Source organism: Puccinia triticina, chromosome 10A (assembly GCF_026914185.1).
Source record: "Puccinia triticina chromosome 10A, complete sequence".
NCBI lineage: Eukaryota > Fungi > Basidiomycota > Pucciniomycetes > Pucciniales > Pucciniaceae > Puccinia > Puccinia triticina.
In genome coordinates this window covers 5,633,923-5,653,113 of record NC_070567.1, presented here as the reverse complement: position 1 = coordinate 5,653,113, position 19,191 = coordinate 5,633,923, and the positions used below count along the sequence as shown (strand labels likewise).

Genomic DNA, 19,191 nt, shown 5'->3' with positions numbered 1-19,191 from the left:
TGATCCCGACAAACCCGCGTACCCTGTGCTAGATAGAGGCGGGCATCATCACGGAATGTCATTTACAGACCTGTTACACCACGGGTGAAGTTCTTTGAAATGATTTCGGTTGGTAACCGAAATCATTTCGAGGTGTCTGCCTGCAAGGGGGGACCGTCGTCAGACCGTCGGCGTTTCCACTGGAATCTTCCTGGAATTCTACTGGAGGGCAATCCGAAAATACCACGGATTGCCAACGCCATTCCGAATTTCTTTCAAAAGTTTTTTTGGAATGGTTCCGGGCTGTGGCGGGGTGTTCTTGGCTCAAAATGGGGACCAAACAAATCACCCAGCCAAAAGGGAGGATTGAACCAGCAACATGTTGCTGATCTACCTCCACAGGAGCCCCTTGACCACTACCACCACCTGCAAATGGGTGTGGTTTTCTCCGCAGCCACACCCAGTGGTTTTCCAACTGAACTCGCGCGGCCCCCGGGAACCATCATTTGGGGTAAACATAACTCGCCCGGGCCGGTCATCTGGCTGGTCACATGACGACCAGCCAAGTTGTACAGCTTGATGAACGGCGAGCCGCGGTTCATCAGGACGCACCGATGACCGGACAGCTGGGCGGTCATCAAGGTATACATGCCTCGATGACTGGTCAGACGGCTGGTCGTCAAGGCAGACAGCTTGATGACTGGAGCCGGCCGGTCATCAAGACGGTAGACACTCGATGACCGGCCATCTAATCGGTCATTAAGGCACAGATACAACTCGATCACCGGCCAGCTGGCTGGTCATCGAGGTGTCCTTGATGTCAAGGTACATGTACCTTGATTACCAGCCATCTGAGCAGTCATCGAGGTATACACCTCAATGACCGGCCAACTGGCTGGCCATCAACATATGTACCTCGATGACCAGCCAGCCGGCTGGTCTTCGAGGTATGAATGTACCTTGATGAACCGACCCAAGCTGGCCGGTCATCAAGGTGTATGCCTTAATGGCCGGTTGGCTCCGGTCATCAATGATCAAGGCCTTGATGACCGGCCGGCTCCGGTCATCAATGATCCAGCCTTGATGACAGGGATGATCAAGGTGTATGCCTTGACGAACGGCCTGCTCCGGTCATCAAGGTGCCTGTATACCTCGACAACCAGCCAGCTGACCGGTCATCGAGGTACAATTTTGATGGCCAGCCAGTTGGCCGGTCATTGAGGTGTATACCTTGATGACTGGTCAGACGGCTGGCCATCGAGGTATACATGTACCTCGATGACCGGAGCCAGCCGGTCATCAAGGACACTTCAATGACCAGCCAGCTGGCCGGTCTGAGGTGATCGAGGTGTACACCACGGGGCGGGTTTCTGGGAAACCGCCCCATCCGATGGACGCTTTTGCCCTGGAAGCGTCCAGAGGATGCTCCCAGAGCATCCGATGGACGCTACGGGGCAAAAGCATCACTTGGACGGTTTCAAAAAGCGTCCAAGTGCCGCTTTGCTGGCCAAAGCGTCATTTGGACGCCCAAAAAATAGCATCCATCGGACACTCTCCTCCAGGAGTGTCCAATGGACGCTTTTCACGCAAACGTGCGCTCCGACAATCGGACACTCCAGCCGGAGTGTCCGATGGACACCAAACAAGTTGCCCAGCGGACACTCTCGGTTGAGAGTGTCCAATGATCGCAAGAAACAATGTGCATCACCCTCCATTCATGAGGGTGTCCAATGGACACCAATTAAAAAAACCCTTGGACACCCTTGATCAAGACTGTGCAATTGATCTGAATGTCCAATAGACTGTTGGACGGCGAAGGGGTATCGTTGGTTGTAGTCTATATGTGATGAAGGTGGGGTTACTGCAAGGTGCTGTCGACATGGCGTAGTTGGCAGATTCATGCTCTTGACGTCAATTGAGGGCTCCACAGGTCGCATGTTTGACACCCCTTGCGAGCACTGATGTGCGTTGGCCAGCCGGGCCACTCATTTTTTGATGCCCGCTGGAGTGTGGAGCCATCCAGCGGATGGTCCTTCAATCATCCGCTGAACGCTCCCTGGTCCGTACATGGGATGGTTTGTCCGAACCATCCGACGCGAGGGAAGTACAATGTCCGTCCCAAGGATGGACTCCCCCGCGCAAGAGCCGGACAGCCGAAGGTGCGACCATCGGTCCAACCAATGGATGTCCTGGATGGCCCGTGGTGTATCCTTGATGACCGGTCATTGATCAGTGTCTGCCTTATTGATGACCGGCCGGCTCCGGTCACCGAGCTGTCTGCCTTGATGACCAGCCGTCTGACCAGTCATTGAGGCATGTATAGCTCAATGACCGGCCAGCTGTCCGGTCATCGGTGTGTCCTGATGACCCGCGGCTGTCCGGTCATCGGTGTGTCCTGATGACCCGCGGCTCGCCGGTCATCAAGTTGCACAACTTGGCTGGTCGTCATTTGACCAGCCAGATGAACGGCCCGGGTGAGTTATGTGTATCATCACCCCGAATGATGGTTTCCGGGGGCCGCACGAGTTTTCCGGGGGCCGCGCGAGTTCCGAGGGAAAACCACTGGCTGTGGCTGCGGAGAAAACCACACCCATTTGCAGGTGGTGTACGTTAGACACGCCATGCAGGCCGAAGTGTGATTTGTGTTTATGACCCTGCATATGCAAGGCTTGATCACTCATATACAGAATTTTTCCGGCAAAAATACCGGAAAAATACCGGAAACAGATCCCAGTCTGTATTTCCTGGAATGAAGTCAAAACTTTTTCGACTTCGTTCCGATGCAAACCTTTTTTTTTGGGTTTGGTTTTAACCCGAATTGCATTCGGAATGATTCCGGTCCTTTGACCATACCGGAAGCATTCCGATTGGTTTTTGGTCCTTCGACCATACCGGAATGATTCCGAGTGGTTTTCGGTTTTTTGTACCATCCAGTAAATTTACTGGATGGAAACTTTAAAACCTCACCCGTGGTGTAGGACCTGGCTTGCCGTTAGTTCCCCTTTCGATGAATATGTACACTTGGAATGATTGCATTTTTCCATCTTCCCAATTTCCCGATGGTTTCAAGTTCTATTCACTTGGAAGCAGAATATAGGGCTTGCAAGAGGAGCAAGATTCAATTTGGCATGCAGAGCCATCACCGGTATTTTGAGCTACATTAAGTAGTAGAAGACCTCATGAGGAATCAAGTCAGACCTACATCTGAGTGAGCACATAATATCACATAATCCAACGTCTGTTGTTCCACTTGGAAAACAATTCCACCGGCCATAATCTAAAAAAAAACTTATTTTCATTCATTCTCAACACACACAAATACTCTAGGTACTAGGAAATCTCCGATGTATAGGTTCGGTGCTACGTATGTGACTGAAATGATTTGGTGAACTATAGCGATAAATTTATTAAATACGCGCGTTGGTGATGGGGGATCCCTAGTTCAAAAACCACAAATATCATAACGTTATCGTTGAGCAAGCATGATCAGAGTAATCAGGCTAGCCATCGAATCGTTTTCGGATCTGCCTGAGAAAGATCCAGTCCAGATAGTCAGAGACACAGCAGCGATCTTTATGGGAAAGAGAAGGTCATCAGTTACCCTGAGCTCACTTCCGATGACATCAAGGTCCATCGACACATCCACAGCCATCGGCACATCGACAAGGGAGACCAGGGGCACTACGGTACCACCCACGGACGCCAGGTACTTGGGGCGCTCCAGCTTGGGGAACAGGTGTTGGGGACCCAGTCGTAGCTTGCAAGAGGATCAACAATCCAACAGGGATCGCCAGAAGAAAGTTCTTCATTCTAGAGGATCAGACTAAAAAAAGAGGGGAAGCCGGCATGAGCGATTTGCAAGCGTTCCGTCAGGACAGAAGTCTTTGCAAAACGGCAATGAGATCAAGTTGCGACAAACCTAAGGAAAGATTACAAAGTATGAGCCAAGGCTTTTATAAGCTGATCAGAAGGGCATAGAGGGGAACAAACCTAGCCAAATAAGTTAAGCAGACGATACGAGCGAAATAAAGGGAAGTAGTGTTTGAGTTGATGAGCGCAATGATCTTGGATTGATTTGGTTATAGATTGTGATGGATTGGAGCTTGGGAGCTTGGGATGGAGCCCCCGAGTCAGCGACAAAGGACTTTTATGTGGAAAGCACTACAGGCCGCCTCCACGCGGATGCCCGTCACGTCCTCAGCTTATCCTTTGGTTGTATGTATGGGTAAATAGTTCTTGGTGCACGTACAATTTGGATATTTCTCACTATGAAAAAAACTTGAGAAACTGGTGTCAGTTGACATGCCAGATCTGGGCTGATACAATGCCACATTCCTGAGTTTGTCCAGCTTTATTCCTGGTTGATTCCATGTATTTTTATGGATTAGCTCAGGCTAAGCAGTATGTTCAGACTCTGCTTAACCACACCAGCCACCACACTAACTTTGTGCACAGTTCATTTTGAGCTGCTCAGCTGGCACAGCAGAATACATACAAGCACCCTTTCAAGCGGGAGGCATCCCTCCCTCCAACAGAAAAGGCCACATGCGCTCACCCACGTGGACCAGGAGGAATAGGGATTCCTCCCGGTCAACAACATAACACAACCGGGAGCAATCCCTCCTGCCCCTGGTCAACAACGCAACACCACAGTCGACCGGGCGGAATACCTCCCGGTTGACAGCTATATGCAACTGTCTTGCCTGGGAGGACTCCCTCCCGGTCGACAACGTAACACAACAGTCGACCGGGCGGAATCCCTCCAACAGTTGCCCGGGAGAGATCCCTCCAGGACAATGGCCTTGCATAACAGTTGTCACCTGCCAGACAACTGCTTCATACAAATGTCGTCCGGGAGGGATCCCTCCCAATCAACGGCCCCATACAACAGTTGCCCAGGAGGGATACCTCCCGGCCAACTGCTTCATACACCAGTTGTCCGGGAGGAATCCTTCCCGGACAACAGATACATGCAAGAGTCACCCCGGAGGGATCCCTCCTGGCCAACTGCTTATACACCAGTCGTCCAGGAGGGATCCCTCCCAAACAACAGCCCCATACAACAGTTGCCCGGGAGGGATCCCTCCTGGCCGACTGCTTCATACACCAGTTGTCCGGGAGGAATCCCTCCCGGACGACAGATACATGCAAGAGTTGCCCGGGAGGGATCCCTCCTGGCTGACTGCTTCATACACCAGTTGTCCAGGAGGGATCCCTCCCAAACAACAGCCCCATACAACAGTTGCCCGGGAGGGATCCCTCCCGGACAACTGCTTCATACACCAGTTGTCCGGGAGGAATCCCTCCCGGACAACTGCTTCATACACCAGTTGTCCGGGAGGAATCCCTCCCGGACAACAGATACATGCAAGAGTCGCCCGGGAGGGATCCCTCCTGGCCGACTGCTTCATACACCAGTCGTCCAGGAGGGATCCCTCCCAAACAATGGCCCCATACAACAGTCGCCCGGGAGGGATCCCTCCTGGCCGACTGCTTCATACACCAGTCGTCCAGGAGGGATCCCTCCCGAACAACGGCCCCATACAACAGTCGCCCGGGAGGGATCCCTCCCGGACGGCTGCTTCATACACCAGCTGTCTGGGAGGAATCCCTCCTGGACGACAGATACATACAAGAGTCGCCCGGGAGGGATCCCTCCTGGCCAACTGCTTCATCAAACAGTGGTTCAAGAGGGATCCCTCCCGGGAGACTCTTGCATGTATCTGTCAACCGGGATGGATCCCTCCCGGGCGACTGCTGTATGGGGCCGTTGCTCGGGAGGGATCCCTCCCGGACAGCGGGTGTATGAAGCATTTGGCCAGGAGGGATCTCTCCCGGGCGACTCTTGTATGTATCTGTTGTCCGGGAAGGATTCCTCCCGGACAACTGGTGTATGAAGCAGTCGTCCGGGAGGGATCCCTCCGAGGCAACTGTTGTATGGGGCCGTTGTTTGGGAGGGATCCCTCCTGGACAACTGGTGTACAAAGCAGTCGGCCAGGAGAGATCCCTCCCGGGTGACTCTTGCATGTATCTGTCGTCCGGGAGGGATTCCTCCCGGACAACTGGTGTATGAAGCAGTTGTCCGGGAGAGATCCTTCCTGGGCGACTGCTGTATGGATGTTGTATGTATCTGTTGTCTGGGAGGGATTCCTCCTGGACAACTGGTGTATGAAGCAGTTGTCCAGGAGGGATCTCTCCCGGGTGTATGTCAAGCTTAAGGCCTTGTGTGTTAGCTGGAGGGATGCCTCCCAGTTGACAAGGGCACTGGTAATGTATGTACTTAGGTGCCACTGCTGTACCAGCTGAGCATCTCCAAAGTTAGTGTGGCTAAGCAGAGTCTCAACATACTGCTTAGCCTGAACCGTTGAGTAAATTCCAAATATTCCAGGGTGCACCACCCTGGGATTCATTTTGTATGAAGCTTGTTGTAAGGGAGACTGAACTCAAGTATGCTGCATGTCAACTGACACCAGTTTCTTGAGTTTTTTTCATAGTGTCTGCTCAAAGATTGTTCCGGTCAGAAGCAGAAAGTGTGGCTGTGCGCTTCTGGCACGGCAAGCCCGGAGGCGCAGTGGCACACATCAGGATGTTATGTATCTTGATGACATTTCCCTGAATGGTTAAAATTGAATGAAAGAAGGGTTTATCCTGAATTCTCCGAGTAGTCTTTCTACATCTAATATTTATGTACAACAGTCGAATTGTTACACTCATACGGGCAGCAATCGGCAAGCCCCGCTGGTTTTTTTATTTTCTTTGCAGCGATAAGCCAATTCATAAGCAGAGGGAGTTAGAATATGAGTGACGCGCCGGGCGGATGATGATTATCGCCGGGGCGCGTCAGGTGAGCCGACTCCAGCTGCGTGACACGATGCGCCAGTGCAGGCCAGCCCGAGTGCTGTGTGCACAGGGACACAGACTCCGAACCTCGACATTCGCACAGTTCGAACCCCGACTGCAGCCCAGAAGAACACATCCCCTCCCAGAATGCTGGTCTCTGATCTCCTGGGTATGTAAGCTCGCGCTTGGCCATCTTGTCTCGGCGGGAACTGACTTCCCCCCCTGTCCCACTCCAGGCGACCTGTCCCAGCTGTGCTGGTTCTTCGCCCAGCTGCCGCAGATCTGGACGAACTACCAGCACAAATCGGTCGCCGGCCTCTCGCTGCCCTTCCTGCTCAACTGGCTCTCGGGCGATGTGACGAATCTGGTCGGCTGTCTGCTCACCAACCAGCTCGCCTTCCAGCGCAACCTGGCCATCTACTTCAACTTCATCGATCTCGTCCTCATCGCCCAGTTCGCGCTCTACTCGCGAGCACAGCCCCCATCCTCTCAAGCTATCGACAACCAGACCCATCACTACACTCCTATCTCAGAAACACATCCGAGCAATCCAATCGACATCGAAAGAACCCCGACTCACAGTAAACTCGGCCTAGATCTCGCTTCTCATCCCCATCCACAACCGCATCAAACCCCGAAAGCTGCCTTCCCTCAACCACTTCACTCAGGGACCCCACTTCCATCCAATCTACCCGCCAACAATCCATCGAACCCGCCCTGCTATTCTCCTTCGAGATTTACGAGAGTACTACGATGTTGTAATCTGAAAGCATTCCTCTTCCTGGTGGTCTTTGCCTTTGTCGCCTTTCAGATCACCAGCCACCACTCATCATCCTCATTCCTCGCTCACAAATCTAAAAACTCTCTCACTCGGCCATGGACAAATCACGCCCATCCAACCCCAAGCTTTGAAGCACATAATCCGACTCAAGATCGGGATCTTAGTCACCCATCCAGGCCTCCTCTAGGAAAGCTTAAGGCGCAGGATGAGCTGGCGGAGATCAAGGTGATAGATGATCAGGGAACGAAAGAATCGATGAAGCAGACGATCGGCAGACTGTCGGCCTGGCTCTGTGCATTCCTATATCTGACCTCCCGCATCCCGCAGATCATGAAGAACTACAGCCGGAAATCGGTCGAAGGCCTCTCGATCCTGCTCTTTGTCTTGGCCTTCCTGGGCAACCTGACCTACGTCCTCAGCATCCTCAGCTCGCCCCAGATCCTGCTCAGCCACCCCCCTGGCCAGAAGCCGGGTGGCCAGAAGCTCGACTACCTCAACGAGTCCGTGCCCTATCTGATCGGCTCCGCCGGCACGCTCTGCTTCGACTTGACCATCTTCATCCAGAGCAGACTCTATCGTCCTCCTCCCGACACTTGTTCATCCATCCATAGAACACGCTCCCCCCCTCCCTCCTCACCCTCAATCACTTGTAGTAATGTCATCAATCCTAGTCCTCCCCTACGATCTCCATCTACGAATCACCCTTGCTTGGATCCCGACCCCGACACCCGTCCTTTGATCTCCTCTCGTTCTTCTACTTCTCTTGCTTAATCCTCTTCACCCGTCTCATCCTCCGCTGCATCAATGTACTTCTATTCCTTTGCTTGTATTTATGTATTTATATTCTCGCCCTCCCCCTTTTCCACAGCCTCGCCCAACCTTATCATGTCCTCCTGGTGTTTTTTTTCTCCTCCTTTTTGTTACGGAAGCAGACGATGTACCTAGAGCCTCTCGTTTTGATCAAGATAGGCTCGAGTAATATGTACTGACTAATTGAATATACAAGTGATTTCCAGACCGGCTCCTCATCGATGAAAAGATACTTGCGGAAGTCAACTTCACATGTAGAAAAACAGATCCTATGGTTTACCACCAAAATTCTAGAATCTTTGGTTCCTCTTTTGGACCTGATAATTCGAGGCGCAGGAGGATTGATCAATTGCCCCAATTAGGCATGTTCTGGCAAGTTATTTACGTCGATTTGATCAGTAATTAAATTCGGAAACTTGATTAAGACATACATCCCCTTCTACTGGCTGACTTTGGTTGGGTACACAAATGGAGCTAAATGGAGGACTTCCGCCAACTTAGAAAGCAGGCTATTTTGTACTTTCTATTTCTGTTTTCTATTTCTTAGCATAGAAACCGCATGTTGCTCCTCTGGGAAAATAGAAGATAGAAATAGAAAATAACATCTAACTGGTATTCTGAAAAGGGAAGTCCTCCAATATTTCGTTAATTTATGTATGTCCCTGCAGATGTTGTAAGCTTGAGTGACTTGTTTGTGGGAGGAGGGGTGTTTTTGGTGGTGTAACATCGTGGGCAATCAACCAAGGTGCTGGCTTGTGGTGTGAACGCAGTGCTCTTGCCGAGTGCTGTATGTAATGGATATTGAACTTGGTATGGATTTATCGGAAGTTCGGAGGCTCTGGGTGAGATTGGAAGTTTGGAACTCTGGTGCACACCATGACGCAGTTCTGTATGACTCGGTCGGAAAACTTTAAAAAAGAAAAGACGAACAGTTCAGATCACGGTCTTCGCGAGGAGCATATGACCGGGATATCGGGTGATACATACATATGCATGGATCACTTCGCAGGAGTCACGCTAACTTTATTGGGGGAGAAACATTCTCCAGGCGAAGCCTCGATGACGATCACCAAAACTGATGACAGTCATCATCATCCATGTTCTGCGGATTTTACCGATCCGGGCTGGGCTGGCGGATCGATCCACCGTCGATCTTTATCTGAGATTCTTGCTTGGCCTTCGCCGCCCGGGCCTCTCTAAAGCCCAGCGATGACCTGCGATGACCCCAGGATTGACAGTGGTCGTCATTGACATGGGCGAACACACTCGACGCCCCTGCTTAACTCCCCCCTCTCAGGCTCCAGCCAGTCAGCAACCAGCTCCGCAGATCTCGACGCTCGTAGTCGTTCAGCGATCATCCCACTCTGACTCCTCCCACATGTGACACCCTCCTATAGCATTTTTGAATCTACAAGCTATCCGGCCGAGTGTGTGTGTGTGTGCGCTCCAACTCCTGATCTGAAATTCTGAATGCCAACGGCCGCGGGCCGTCCGAGACAGAGAAAGAAAACCCTCAATGTGCTTGATGTATCCAGCTATTCACAAAGTTGTGGATATTCTCTTATCCAAGGTTGAAGAGACTATTTGCATGGTTTACCTAAAACCCAGCTCCACTGTTTGATCGACCATTGGATCTTCAGGGCTGTGATATCAACCAGGAATCAGGTGGGACGAAGACCAAGCACATCGTTGTCAGACCACCGTAGGCCCGTCCGTGACATGTACATAGGCAGGAAACAATGAATAACGTTCCACTACTACACTGTGCCCCGATGGCATGACCATCACGAAGCCTGATCCACGCTGGCTTTATGTAAATAAGTTCACTATTATAACATACGAAATCGCGTTGAGCAAAATCCGATTCGGAGCGAATTCCGATTCCCAGATAATGATCATGCCTCTTGGCGCCATGGGTATGCACATCTTCGTCGCTCGGGCTGTACACCGATATTGGGTGACTTCCCTTGGGCATTTAGACATTTCTAGATGCCCCTCTAGCTCCTAAATTAAGACACCAACCAAAACAACAAACAGTGCACATGAAAGCAATGAACTACAGGCTTAGGGAAACATTTTCCTTTTTACTGAAGATCAAGGGTTTGGGTGTGGAAAATGAGATCTGGGGGGCTCCCAGACTTGACGACAAGTCCTCCATTCAATGCAAGATCAAGGGGCCAACGGGCCAAATGGTTGAGAAACCCAATTCTGCCATCAAGAGCACTGATCAGATGGCTCAACAGTATCCTAATTCCCGTATTCCATGCTCAATCTCTCCATCTACAATAAGCAAACTTGTTAGAACAGGGTTGTGGTAAGGAGACAGAGCAGCATGCTAATGAACACCGGGATTTCAACCATTTGAGAATTATGAGATCAAATCTTGAATGAGCAGAAAATACATGATGTCAACATGAACTTTGAGCCTCCCTGCACGTGTGGGTAACCAAAATGCATGGGTTGTTTGTGAACAGATGATTAAAAGAGTCAAAGACTCAATGAGTTTGTATTTCTGGATCAACAAACTCAAACTGTAAATAGAGGAACAAATCTGATGAAAAAGAATTGTCAATATATAAAGCTATTCTCTTAGTGACTAGGAATGTATGGTAATGATGGAGAAATGAAAAAAAACCCAAGAGCTGAAATACATGAATACTAACATTGATTTTAGCCACACTAAAATTTCAAATGCTCCGCACCAGAGACCTGAGAATGGCCCTTTTTGGAAGCAAAAGCATACACACCTCATAAGTGTAGAAGTATATTTATTGCAGGGAAGGTATGTTTAGTATGAGATTCATGCAACATGTAAATTTTAAGGTGAATAAGTATCAGGTGATGTTGGTAAGATCTGTTGAAACTCCAGCAGACTAGCACTCTGGCAATACTCCCCTTGAAGATGTCCCCAGCTGGATTCTGCCTACTACTTGGACCGTGTTTGTGAGTTGGACTTTTGGCTTCTCTTATACTCATACCTGAAGCCTCCTCTTTCCCGTCTTTCTTCTTGGTTTTCTGAATTTGGAATGCTCTCATTCATTTTCTTGACCATACCTTTGTTACAGTCTTATCTCCTTTGCTGTCCTGCAATTAGAGCCCGTGTGGGCTTTTCCCCAACCTTGACCCTGTCCAGCACCATGTCCCCAAAACCTGCTGCCATGCCTCCCCAAATTTGTCTCTCTCTTTGCCACCTATCTCTTCATTGAGGAAAAGAGTTCAGAAAAGTAAACAAACCCAATCAAACAGTTGCAGGGTGGTTGCGGTTCAGTCAAACGCATTTACAGCAATTCAATCATTTTTTTCATTTTTTGCTGATACAAATGATGGATGCCACACAACAGCGCACCGACACCCACCGACAAACACTGCGCATTGCTTCGGTGCGGACGATGCTTTCCTTCAAACGGAGGCCGGAGGCCTCGCCACCCGGCGGTGTTTCTCTCGGTCCAGGATGAGAGTTCCGCGCAGAGCTGTCTGAAGTGCAGTCTGGACGCGACAGCCAGACGAGACCGAGGGTTATACTGGCAGTGATGTCGGTTTGGGCCCTTGTACATTCGCATTCAATGTGTGTGTGTGTTTATCAGTCAGGTCTGGAGCATCGCCCGAGGCGATCGACGTCGGACCACCGCCAACAGCGGGCTTCGCAGCGCTGGGCTTTTGATGAGAAGAAGCGCATGTTCGCCAGTCACTTCCGGCGATGGGGATATCCTGTGATGGTCCATTTTGTCCGGGCTTTGCGCATGCACGGGAAGCACGATCTCATACGTTTTAAACAAGTGTTGTGTGATCAGTTGTTGTTTGGTCCTCGGGCGATCGACTGAGGGCGCCGGAAAGTGGTCTCCGGCTTTGTGGGCGCCCTCTCGGTCTTGATCTCTCGACACCTCACGCGATCCCAGTCCGCTCTACAGCTGCTGTTGCCGTTGTTTGATCCAGGAGTATGTATGGGCGGACATGAAGGAGCCAAACGGTGTCGATCAATGCGCTGTCGGTCCCCGACCGTTGGCGATGAGTCTGAGACGAGCCGCGGATGGAGATCGTCTGGCTGCGCCGTCTTGCGCATGCACACCCGATTTATTTGAGAATGACCCTCCGTGTGCCGTGTGCCTGCTCGGGCTCCACTCGACCGGCGACAAGGGCTTCATCCAGCTGTAAAACTGTCTCCAAGGCTGGTTTCATTTCGGGCTGGGAGCAGATACAATGGTGTACGACATCGTATCCTTTACGTATTGAGTACCCCTGCGGACTTCTGTCAATCATTTTCCAATGCCTCCTCCACCACACTGGGAGACGAGAGCCGTGTCCTTCAGCAGTCGTCCTGGCCACAGTGAGAGTGCTGACGGTGACAGCCATCCTTATGTACTACAACAGACTCCAACAGTGGCGACTTTATGTAACTCTTCGAAGTTACTTTTTTTTTTTTTTTGATCAAGGTTGCAGTTTCATTACAAAATAGGTTTTTCGGATTGAGATTGTCATGGATGATAGAAGAGGCAAGCTTTAATTTGTTCAGTGTAAATTAAACTGATCGGGAGAGAAATACACAACGTTTAGGACCGGCCGATATACGAGGTCAAGCAAGCCATGGTCGCATGATCAAATGTTACTGTTGAACCATTTGTCGTATCTTGTAGGAAGTAAGCTTTTAATGGACCTTTCAATTCAGGCAGTGTCGACCATGAGCTGGCTGCGCGCAGGTCCCAGGAGAATGCTGGCTGTATGCATAGATTCCCCTTTTATTATGTACCATTATCTAAATAAATATTTAATCTTTAGATTAGAGGACCAACCAAAGGGTCATCTAACCAACCAAAGTCAAAGCCAATCTTTTCGATTGAGATCAAATGAGGACCGAGGCTAGGACAACCAAATCTCGGTGCAGCTCGGTGCTTGTGTATCTAATACTGTTTGCCTTGGGGATCTATGTATTATGTATTGCAGAGATCTTCAAATACATATAACTACATGATCGATATTGTACACGATACATAACTGGATCCCGAAAAAAAAAAGAGAGAGAGAGAGCCAGATTGTATTTAGAATTGATACAGTTTATGTCAAGACCATGGGTGGTGTCAGTGGGCGTGTGATAGCCAGGCCTGATACAGTGATGCTCATCGACAAGAACGCTCTCCTCTCCCGGTTGTGCGACTGGATGATGATCGCTGGGGCTCTTACAATAAATTTCGCTCCTGTTTCTCCCAACTCCATCTTTCCTCAGCCCTAGAGCCGCGCAGGAAGAGAGGCATCAGCACGCGCGGCGAAGACCGACGAGGGCGTTGAACACTTGTTGGTCGGTCGATCGGCTGGCTCAGCATCCGCCGCCTTGTTACGTAGGCCGCCGGACCGGCACCACCCGCCAATCTCTCGAGATCGACTGGGAGCGTCCTTCGCATCAGATCGCCATCGATCCGACTCCCACGGTTGGGCTCACATCTGGACCTGGTCGCCAGTCACCCCCTCCTCCGATTGGCCTCGTCGATTAGAAGGCCTTCTGCTCCCAGCCCCGCCAGCTAAAAGCCGGGGAACCTGCCCGCTCGCTCCCGATCAGCCCATCCATCCTGGCGCACACTCGCTCCTCTGGCCGCCTTCAGCGTCGATCTCTGCCCAAGCGTGCATGGTAACTGCCCTCCGCCCATCCTACTCCTGGAGTTCCCCAGAGACCCTCTTATTAATCGCCAGCCCCTGCTCTTTGACTACCGAAAACAGCCTGCAGCACAGTATTGTCGACTTTAGGCTTTTGTATGTACACCGCTACTCTCCCAAGCCATCCCAGCTCAATACAACGATCTTTAGCCTTGGGCCTCTCATCTTCGTCCGTCTTCCTCACACGCTTCCAGCCATTGATCAGCATAAACTATCCCACATGCTTCCTGCTTTTCTGAATCGCGGGCGCACAGGCTGATCAGCTGAAAATCCAATCGATTTCTCGACTCTCCTCTCCCCATCGCCAGCAGCCCATATAATCATACATCCTGCCCTCACCAGCTGTAATATTACACCCTCACAGCAGCACCCCCCCCCCCAGAAAACAGCACCATATCCCATCCCAACCCATCCCCCCGTATACAACCAATCACCCCATCCCATCCATTCCATTCCAGAATAAATAAATAAAATACTCCGCTCCCTGCTAGAGCTAGAGCAGTATCCACCACGTGATCACCCCCTCCTGCCTTCTTGGCTCGCTCTCGGCTCCTCTCTATTCCCTTATAAAAGGATATCCCCCACCCATCATGACCGGCACACTCTTCTCAGACGCTCGCGCCGCCATCGTCTCAACCCACCACTCTCACGAGTACGACCGAACCCGCCAGAACAAAACACACTACAATCCCCAGTCCTGTCTCCGCCAGCCCCCTCTCTCCTCAGTCCCGCTCCTCCCCGCCCATCACATCCACCACCACAACCAACACCACCAGCAGCAGCAGCAGCCTGCCAGCCACTCGAGACCGCCGGCTCATGAAATGCCCGACAGACCGACCCTTCCTGGGATTGCTAGTATTCTCGACTTTGCCGGCCAACGTAAGTGTTTTGGGTATACACACACACACACACCATGTCTATCGACACTTTCACACTTGCTGGCCCACACTATCACATGGCTCGCTTATTCCTGTCGGAGTCAGGGGAAGTCGAGAGTTTGTATCCCCGGATTGCCTCTTTTGGGGGTTGCGCATACAACATACCACTGCCACCAGCAATCATCTCTAGCTGGCTCAAAGAAGTCTCCTTGGGCTGTTTGTTTGCGTGCTATGTAGATTTGTCTCTCGTATTACGCCTTTTTCCTCTGATGGTCCGGAGAGTTCTCCCCCGATTACTGGCCGGCACGAGCTCTAGCTTATCTGCTGCTGTTTTATCTGTTTATTTATGCACACACAAATTCGCCGCCCGCTTGCTAATCACCCCGCTCCCTTGCTTCCCAACCCCACAGATCGGCCCCAGCCTCCCTCGCTGAGCACTTCACACACCCATCACAGTTCGGCCCGGCTCCAGTCCTCCGACCCCGTTGCCCATGCACTGCCGGCCTTCGCTCCCATCCCACCCTTCCAGCAGGACGTCAAACAGAGCTATCCCTCGCCCACACCCTACTACGATCAGGCAAGCCCATCTTCCAGCCATCCCCACGACCATGGCCATCGCCGTCGAAGCTCAACCATCACCCTCGCCCACCCCCCACCCCCGCCTCCGCCTTCCAGCAGCCACTCCCCGGCACCCCATCTCCGCCATTCAGTCTCCTCCCTCACATGTCCGCCAGCTCCTAGGAACCCCCGATCGAGCTGTCCTGAATCATCATCCTCAACCAGCCCCTCACTGTCATCACCAAGCTCCTCCAACCCTCCCGCCCGCTCGGTTCGGGATCTCTGTCACCCCTCACACCAACCGGTGGGCAAGGATGCCTACCACTCAACTCCCGATCGCCCCTCTAGCTCTTTTCCGCTCAGCAGCTCAACCGGCTCATCCCTCGGAACTTCCAGCCACCACCACCACACGGGCAGACACATGACTGATGATGTACTCCAACGGCGACATTCCGAGCGGATCCCCGGGCCTCGCTCGCAACTCACTCACCACTCTCTCCGACCTCCCAGCCCTCCTCTTCAGCACCAACAGCCGATAGACGACCATCGGGCATACACCACCCAGCCGCGTCGCGAATCGTACGAAAGTCTGCCCAACAGCCGCAGACAGTCTGCCAACCTGTCCTACGAACCCTCGCCCCATCAGCAATCAGTCTCTCCGGACATCCACCCACTATCCAAACTCGTCACCGGCCCCTTGAGCAACAGCTCGGTCTCCTCCCTGGGCCCCCAACACCGCTACCAATGCATGGAACCCGGCTGCGGCAAAACCTTCTCCCGCCCCAGCAGTCTCAAGATCCATAGCTATAGTCATACCGGCCAGAAGCCGTTCAAATGCATGCGCTGCGACCGCGCATTCTCCGTCCAGAGTAATCTCAAGCGCCACCAAAGTCAGTCGATTCTCCCCTCTTTCTTCGTTGTTGCTGATTAGGATTGTACTTATCTGTCTGTGTTGTCCGCTCGACAGAGGTCCACGAGAAACGCACCATCGGCGGCCCTGGCGGCAGGCCTGTTTCGAACCATCTCGGCGCTGGCGCGATGGGTATGGTCTACGAACGCGGAACGGGAAGACTGATCGAAGAGGAATCCGGCGACGACGACCATGGAAGCGAACACGGAACCTACGATCGCATGGAAGAGTAACCCCCCTCAGCACTACATTTTCCTTCACTCTACCTCTCCTTTTCCCTTTCACCTGTTGCATTTTTTTTTCCTTTTTTTCTTCTTTACTTTTGGGGATAAAGCATTCTTTCGTCTATCTTATTTGTGTGTTTCGTGCTGCTTTGTTTCGTTTTGTTTCGTTTGTCTTTCGACGTCCATCCTTCCATCGTTACCTCATCATCCTTTCCACCACCCCCCACCAAAAAAAAGAGAGAGAAAATTTACAGCGTCGCTCGTCACTTTAATCAGTTCACTTTGCAGTACTTTTCCCATTAATTTGTTCGTCGCTCATTCACATCCTTTTGTTGCTCTTTCTGATCTTTCATCGACTCCCATCGCCTGTGCCATGGCCTGCAACATGAGCCCCGATTTCCTTCCCCACCAACCAGTCATTCACTCGTCCCACTACATCCCCTCCCCTCAAAAATCCTACATATAATCATCCATAATCTACTTATCTAGATATATATACCCCACAGGCAGGGACTTGAACACACACACATCATTTCATTTCTCTCTTCTTTTCCGTTTTTTGAACTTGTACATCTTGGATTACATGAGAACATGCTATATATATACATACATTCACACATCGATCATCTTGAATAGATTTCCGGTTCTTCGAAACACTGTCATGGAGGATTGGTGTGCCCGCGGCCAGGGGCCCCAGATCTGGTCTGGCCGAGTCGCCTTCAAGGCGCGTTTGACAGCTCTGTATGTAGATACTTGTGTATATTCACTTAAGGTCATTGCCATGTGGGCACGCCTTGGCACCTGCTTGCAGGGAAATGTCGTCATGGTGGCGAGCTCGTAGTCCAGCACTCCCGGAAAAAGTGTTCAGGCCCTGTTGACAGTTGGGACATCAAAATGATGTACTACCTATCTTTTGAGACTTGTGTGGATATGTTTACCACAGGGCTCACCAAGACTTCGCCTGGCCTCACTTGGCACTTGATTAAAGCATCTCCAGCGGTCTGGCGGTGGATCACACTGTTTTTGGCCGATTCTTCCGTTCTCTCAGAGATTTCCAGGTCTCTTACGCCCGCCGTTGGCTTGCACAAGTGGCTACAGACACGTGAATACAGCAGGCTGGAGGCAAAAATGATCGGTTTTGCATGTTTTTAGCATCAAGTAGCTTCTACCCCATAAGCCATCCACCAAGGAATGCTGCAGGTTGTAGTGTGGAGGATGAGGTTGGCTGGTCTTTCAAAAGCGCATGGGGGCAGCTCCAGTCAGTGAATATTGGTGGGATCCAAGCCACAGTCTGGGTCAGTCTGCACAGTCCACCCTTCATGGACCGCTCGGGAGGCTCTTGCAATGCAACCATCAATAGGTCCTAGAATATCTGCCAATGATGGGAACATACACGGCAGTTGCACGGATTAGGGTTTCGGCCGTCAAAACTGCCGTCAGAGCCAAGTGACAGTCAGATTAACCGCTCACCTAATTACGGCCTCCCGTCAGCCGTCAAACTGCCAGCCAAATTAACAGCCGAACCGCCGGCACTTGACTCCAGGCAAGTTTAACATAACTTGCCTGGGGTCGGTTTGCCGGCAAACATGGTTGAACTGCCAACCGCCGGCGGCAGCAGTGGCAATATGCCGTCAACAAGCACTAAGGGCCAGCACATTGGCGACGAAGTGCAGCCAACACCTTGACACACCATGCTCCACTCAACCCAAACCCGGCTCCCGCTCCCACCGCTCCTCCCGTTGGATGATCTTCTGAACAATCTTCAAGCCTCGGCTCGCACTGATCTACTAATCCGATCCATCCCCCCTATTCCGTCCATTGCCCCTTGTCCTTCCTCTTCCTCACCAACTTGGCCCAGGCAAACAAAATCACACTTGAAATAAAGTATGATCTATTCCTATGCAATGAATTCTTAAAGCTTGCCGCACCGGAAAAGGTTCCGGCTCAATGGCCCCGCGAGCCTACATTCATGGACGTCGGTAGAGAATTGTCCCGCTATATTCAATTCAGAGAAAAAGTTCTCCGCCACCTCGATTTGACGCGGGACAATTTCAAGCTTGGAGGTATCCTTGACAGTGAGGATGCCCTTGGCCGGCTCACTTGGGTTGGTCAAATCAGAGGAGGGAGGCCACGGCGAAGCCTTTGCGGCTTACTCATTTGGCCAAAAGCCCCTCCCACCAACCCTCCTCCGCGCCCGTCCCCCACCCACCAAATTGTACTCGCTTGACCTCAACCGCTCCCATCGCTTCAGAGTCCGCTTGCTTGCCGTTGCCGCCAAGACTGAGGCCCTGTTTGGCACCAATATAATCAGCGGCATATTTCACAAATATTTCACAATTATATTGGTAAAATGCCGATGGCGTTTGGCAAACCAATATATCCAAAATATGAAATAATTACAAATTACAGTTCCTACATGCCGATATATCGGCAGCTAAATCAGACCCACCCCTTGCAACTCCCAACCTCATGGAGTGGATACAACACTCCACTAGCTCAAGGTATCCACTCAATGACCAACAGTTGGTCATTGAGTGGACTTATATATCCACTCAATGGCCCGGTTGG

General features: G+C 51.4%; 6 protein-coding genes across 6 annotated transcripts; 4 read left to right on the top strand and 2 right to left on the bottom strand.

Moving 5' to 3' along the window:
- Window positions 1-6,799: 6,799 nt before the first annotated feature.
- On the top strand, window positions 6,800-8,371 carry PtA15_10A565 (uncharacterized protein; the record flags this gene model as incomplete). The annotated part of the gene is made up of 3 exons (XM_053160753.1): window positions 6,800-6,823; window positions 6,898-6,988; window positions 7,056-8,371. 3 exons carry the CDS (start codon window positions 6,800-6,802, stop codon window positions 8,369-8,371), a joined length of 1,431 nt encoding a protein of 476 aa, XP_053024696.1.
- A 915-nt stretch (window positions 8,372-9,286) lies between these two features.
- On the top strand, window positions 9,287-9,794 carry PtA15_10A564 (uncharacterized protein; the record flags this gene model as incomplete). The annotated part of the gene is made up of 3 exons (XM_053160752.1): window positions 9,287-9,386; window positions 9,459-9,557; window positions 9,640-9,794. 3 exons carry the CDS (start codon window positions 9,287-9,289, stop codon window positions 9,792-9,794), a joined length of 354 nt encoding a protein of 117 aa, XP_053024695.1.
- Window positions 9,795-11,994: 2,200 nt separating this feature from the next.
- PtA15_10A563 (uncharacterized protein) lies at window positions 11,995-12,586 on the bottom strand (the record flags this gene model as incomplete). The annotated part of the gene is made up of 3 exons (XM_053160751.1): window positions 11,995-12,291; window positions 12,362-12,421; window positions 12,497-12,586. The coding sequence occupies 3 exons, from the start codon at window positions 12,584-12,586 to the stop codon at window positions 11,995-11,997; spliced, it is 447 nt and encodes a 148-aa protein (XP_053024694.1).
- An 886-nt stretch (window positions 12,587-13,472) lies between these two features.
- On the top strand, window positions 13,473-14,373 carry PtA15_10A562 (uncharacterized protein; the record flags this gene model as incomplete). The annotated part of the gene is made up of 3 exons (XM_053160750.1): window positions 13,473-13,481; window positions 13,635-14,222; window positions 14,308-14,373. The coding sequence occupies 3 exons, from the start codon at window positions 13,473-13,475 to the stop codon at window positions 14,371-14,373; spliced, it is 663 nt and encodes a 220-aa protein (XP_053024693.1).
- A 270-nt stretch (window positions 14,374-14,643) lies between these two features.
- Window positions 14,644-16,632, top strand: PtA15_10A561 (uncharacterized protein; the record flags this gene model as incomplete). Its single annotated transcript, XM_053160749.1, has 4 exons — window positions 14,644-14,747; window positions 14,886-14,932; window positions 15,342-16,379; window positions 16,457-16,632. The coding sequence occupies 4 exons, from the start codon at window positions 14,644-14,646 to the stop codon at window positions 16,630-16,632; spliced, it is 1,365 nt and encodes a 454-aa protein (XP_053024692.1).
- Window positions 16,633-18,535: 1,903 nt separating this feature from the next.
- On the bottom strand, window positions 18,536-18,866 carry PtA15_10A560 (uncharacterized protein; the record flags this gene model as incomplete). Its single annotated transcript, XM_053160748.1, has 2 exons — window positions 18,536-18,771; window positions 18,833-18,866. The coding sequence occupies 2 exons, from the start codon at window positions 18,864-18,866 to the stop codon at window positions 18,536-18,538; spliced, it is 270 nt and encodes an 89-aa protein (XP_053024691.1).
- Between the last annotated feature and the right edge of the window lie 325 nt (window positions 18,867-19,191).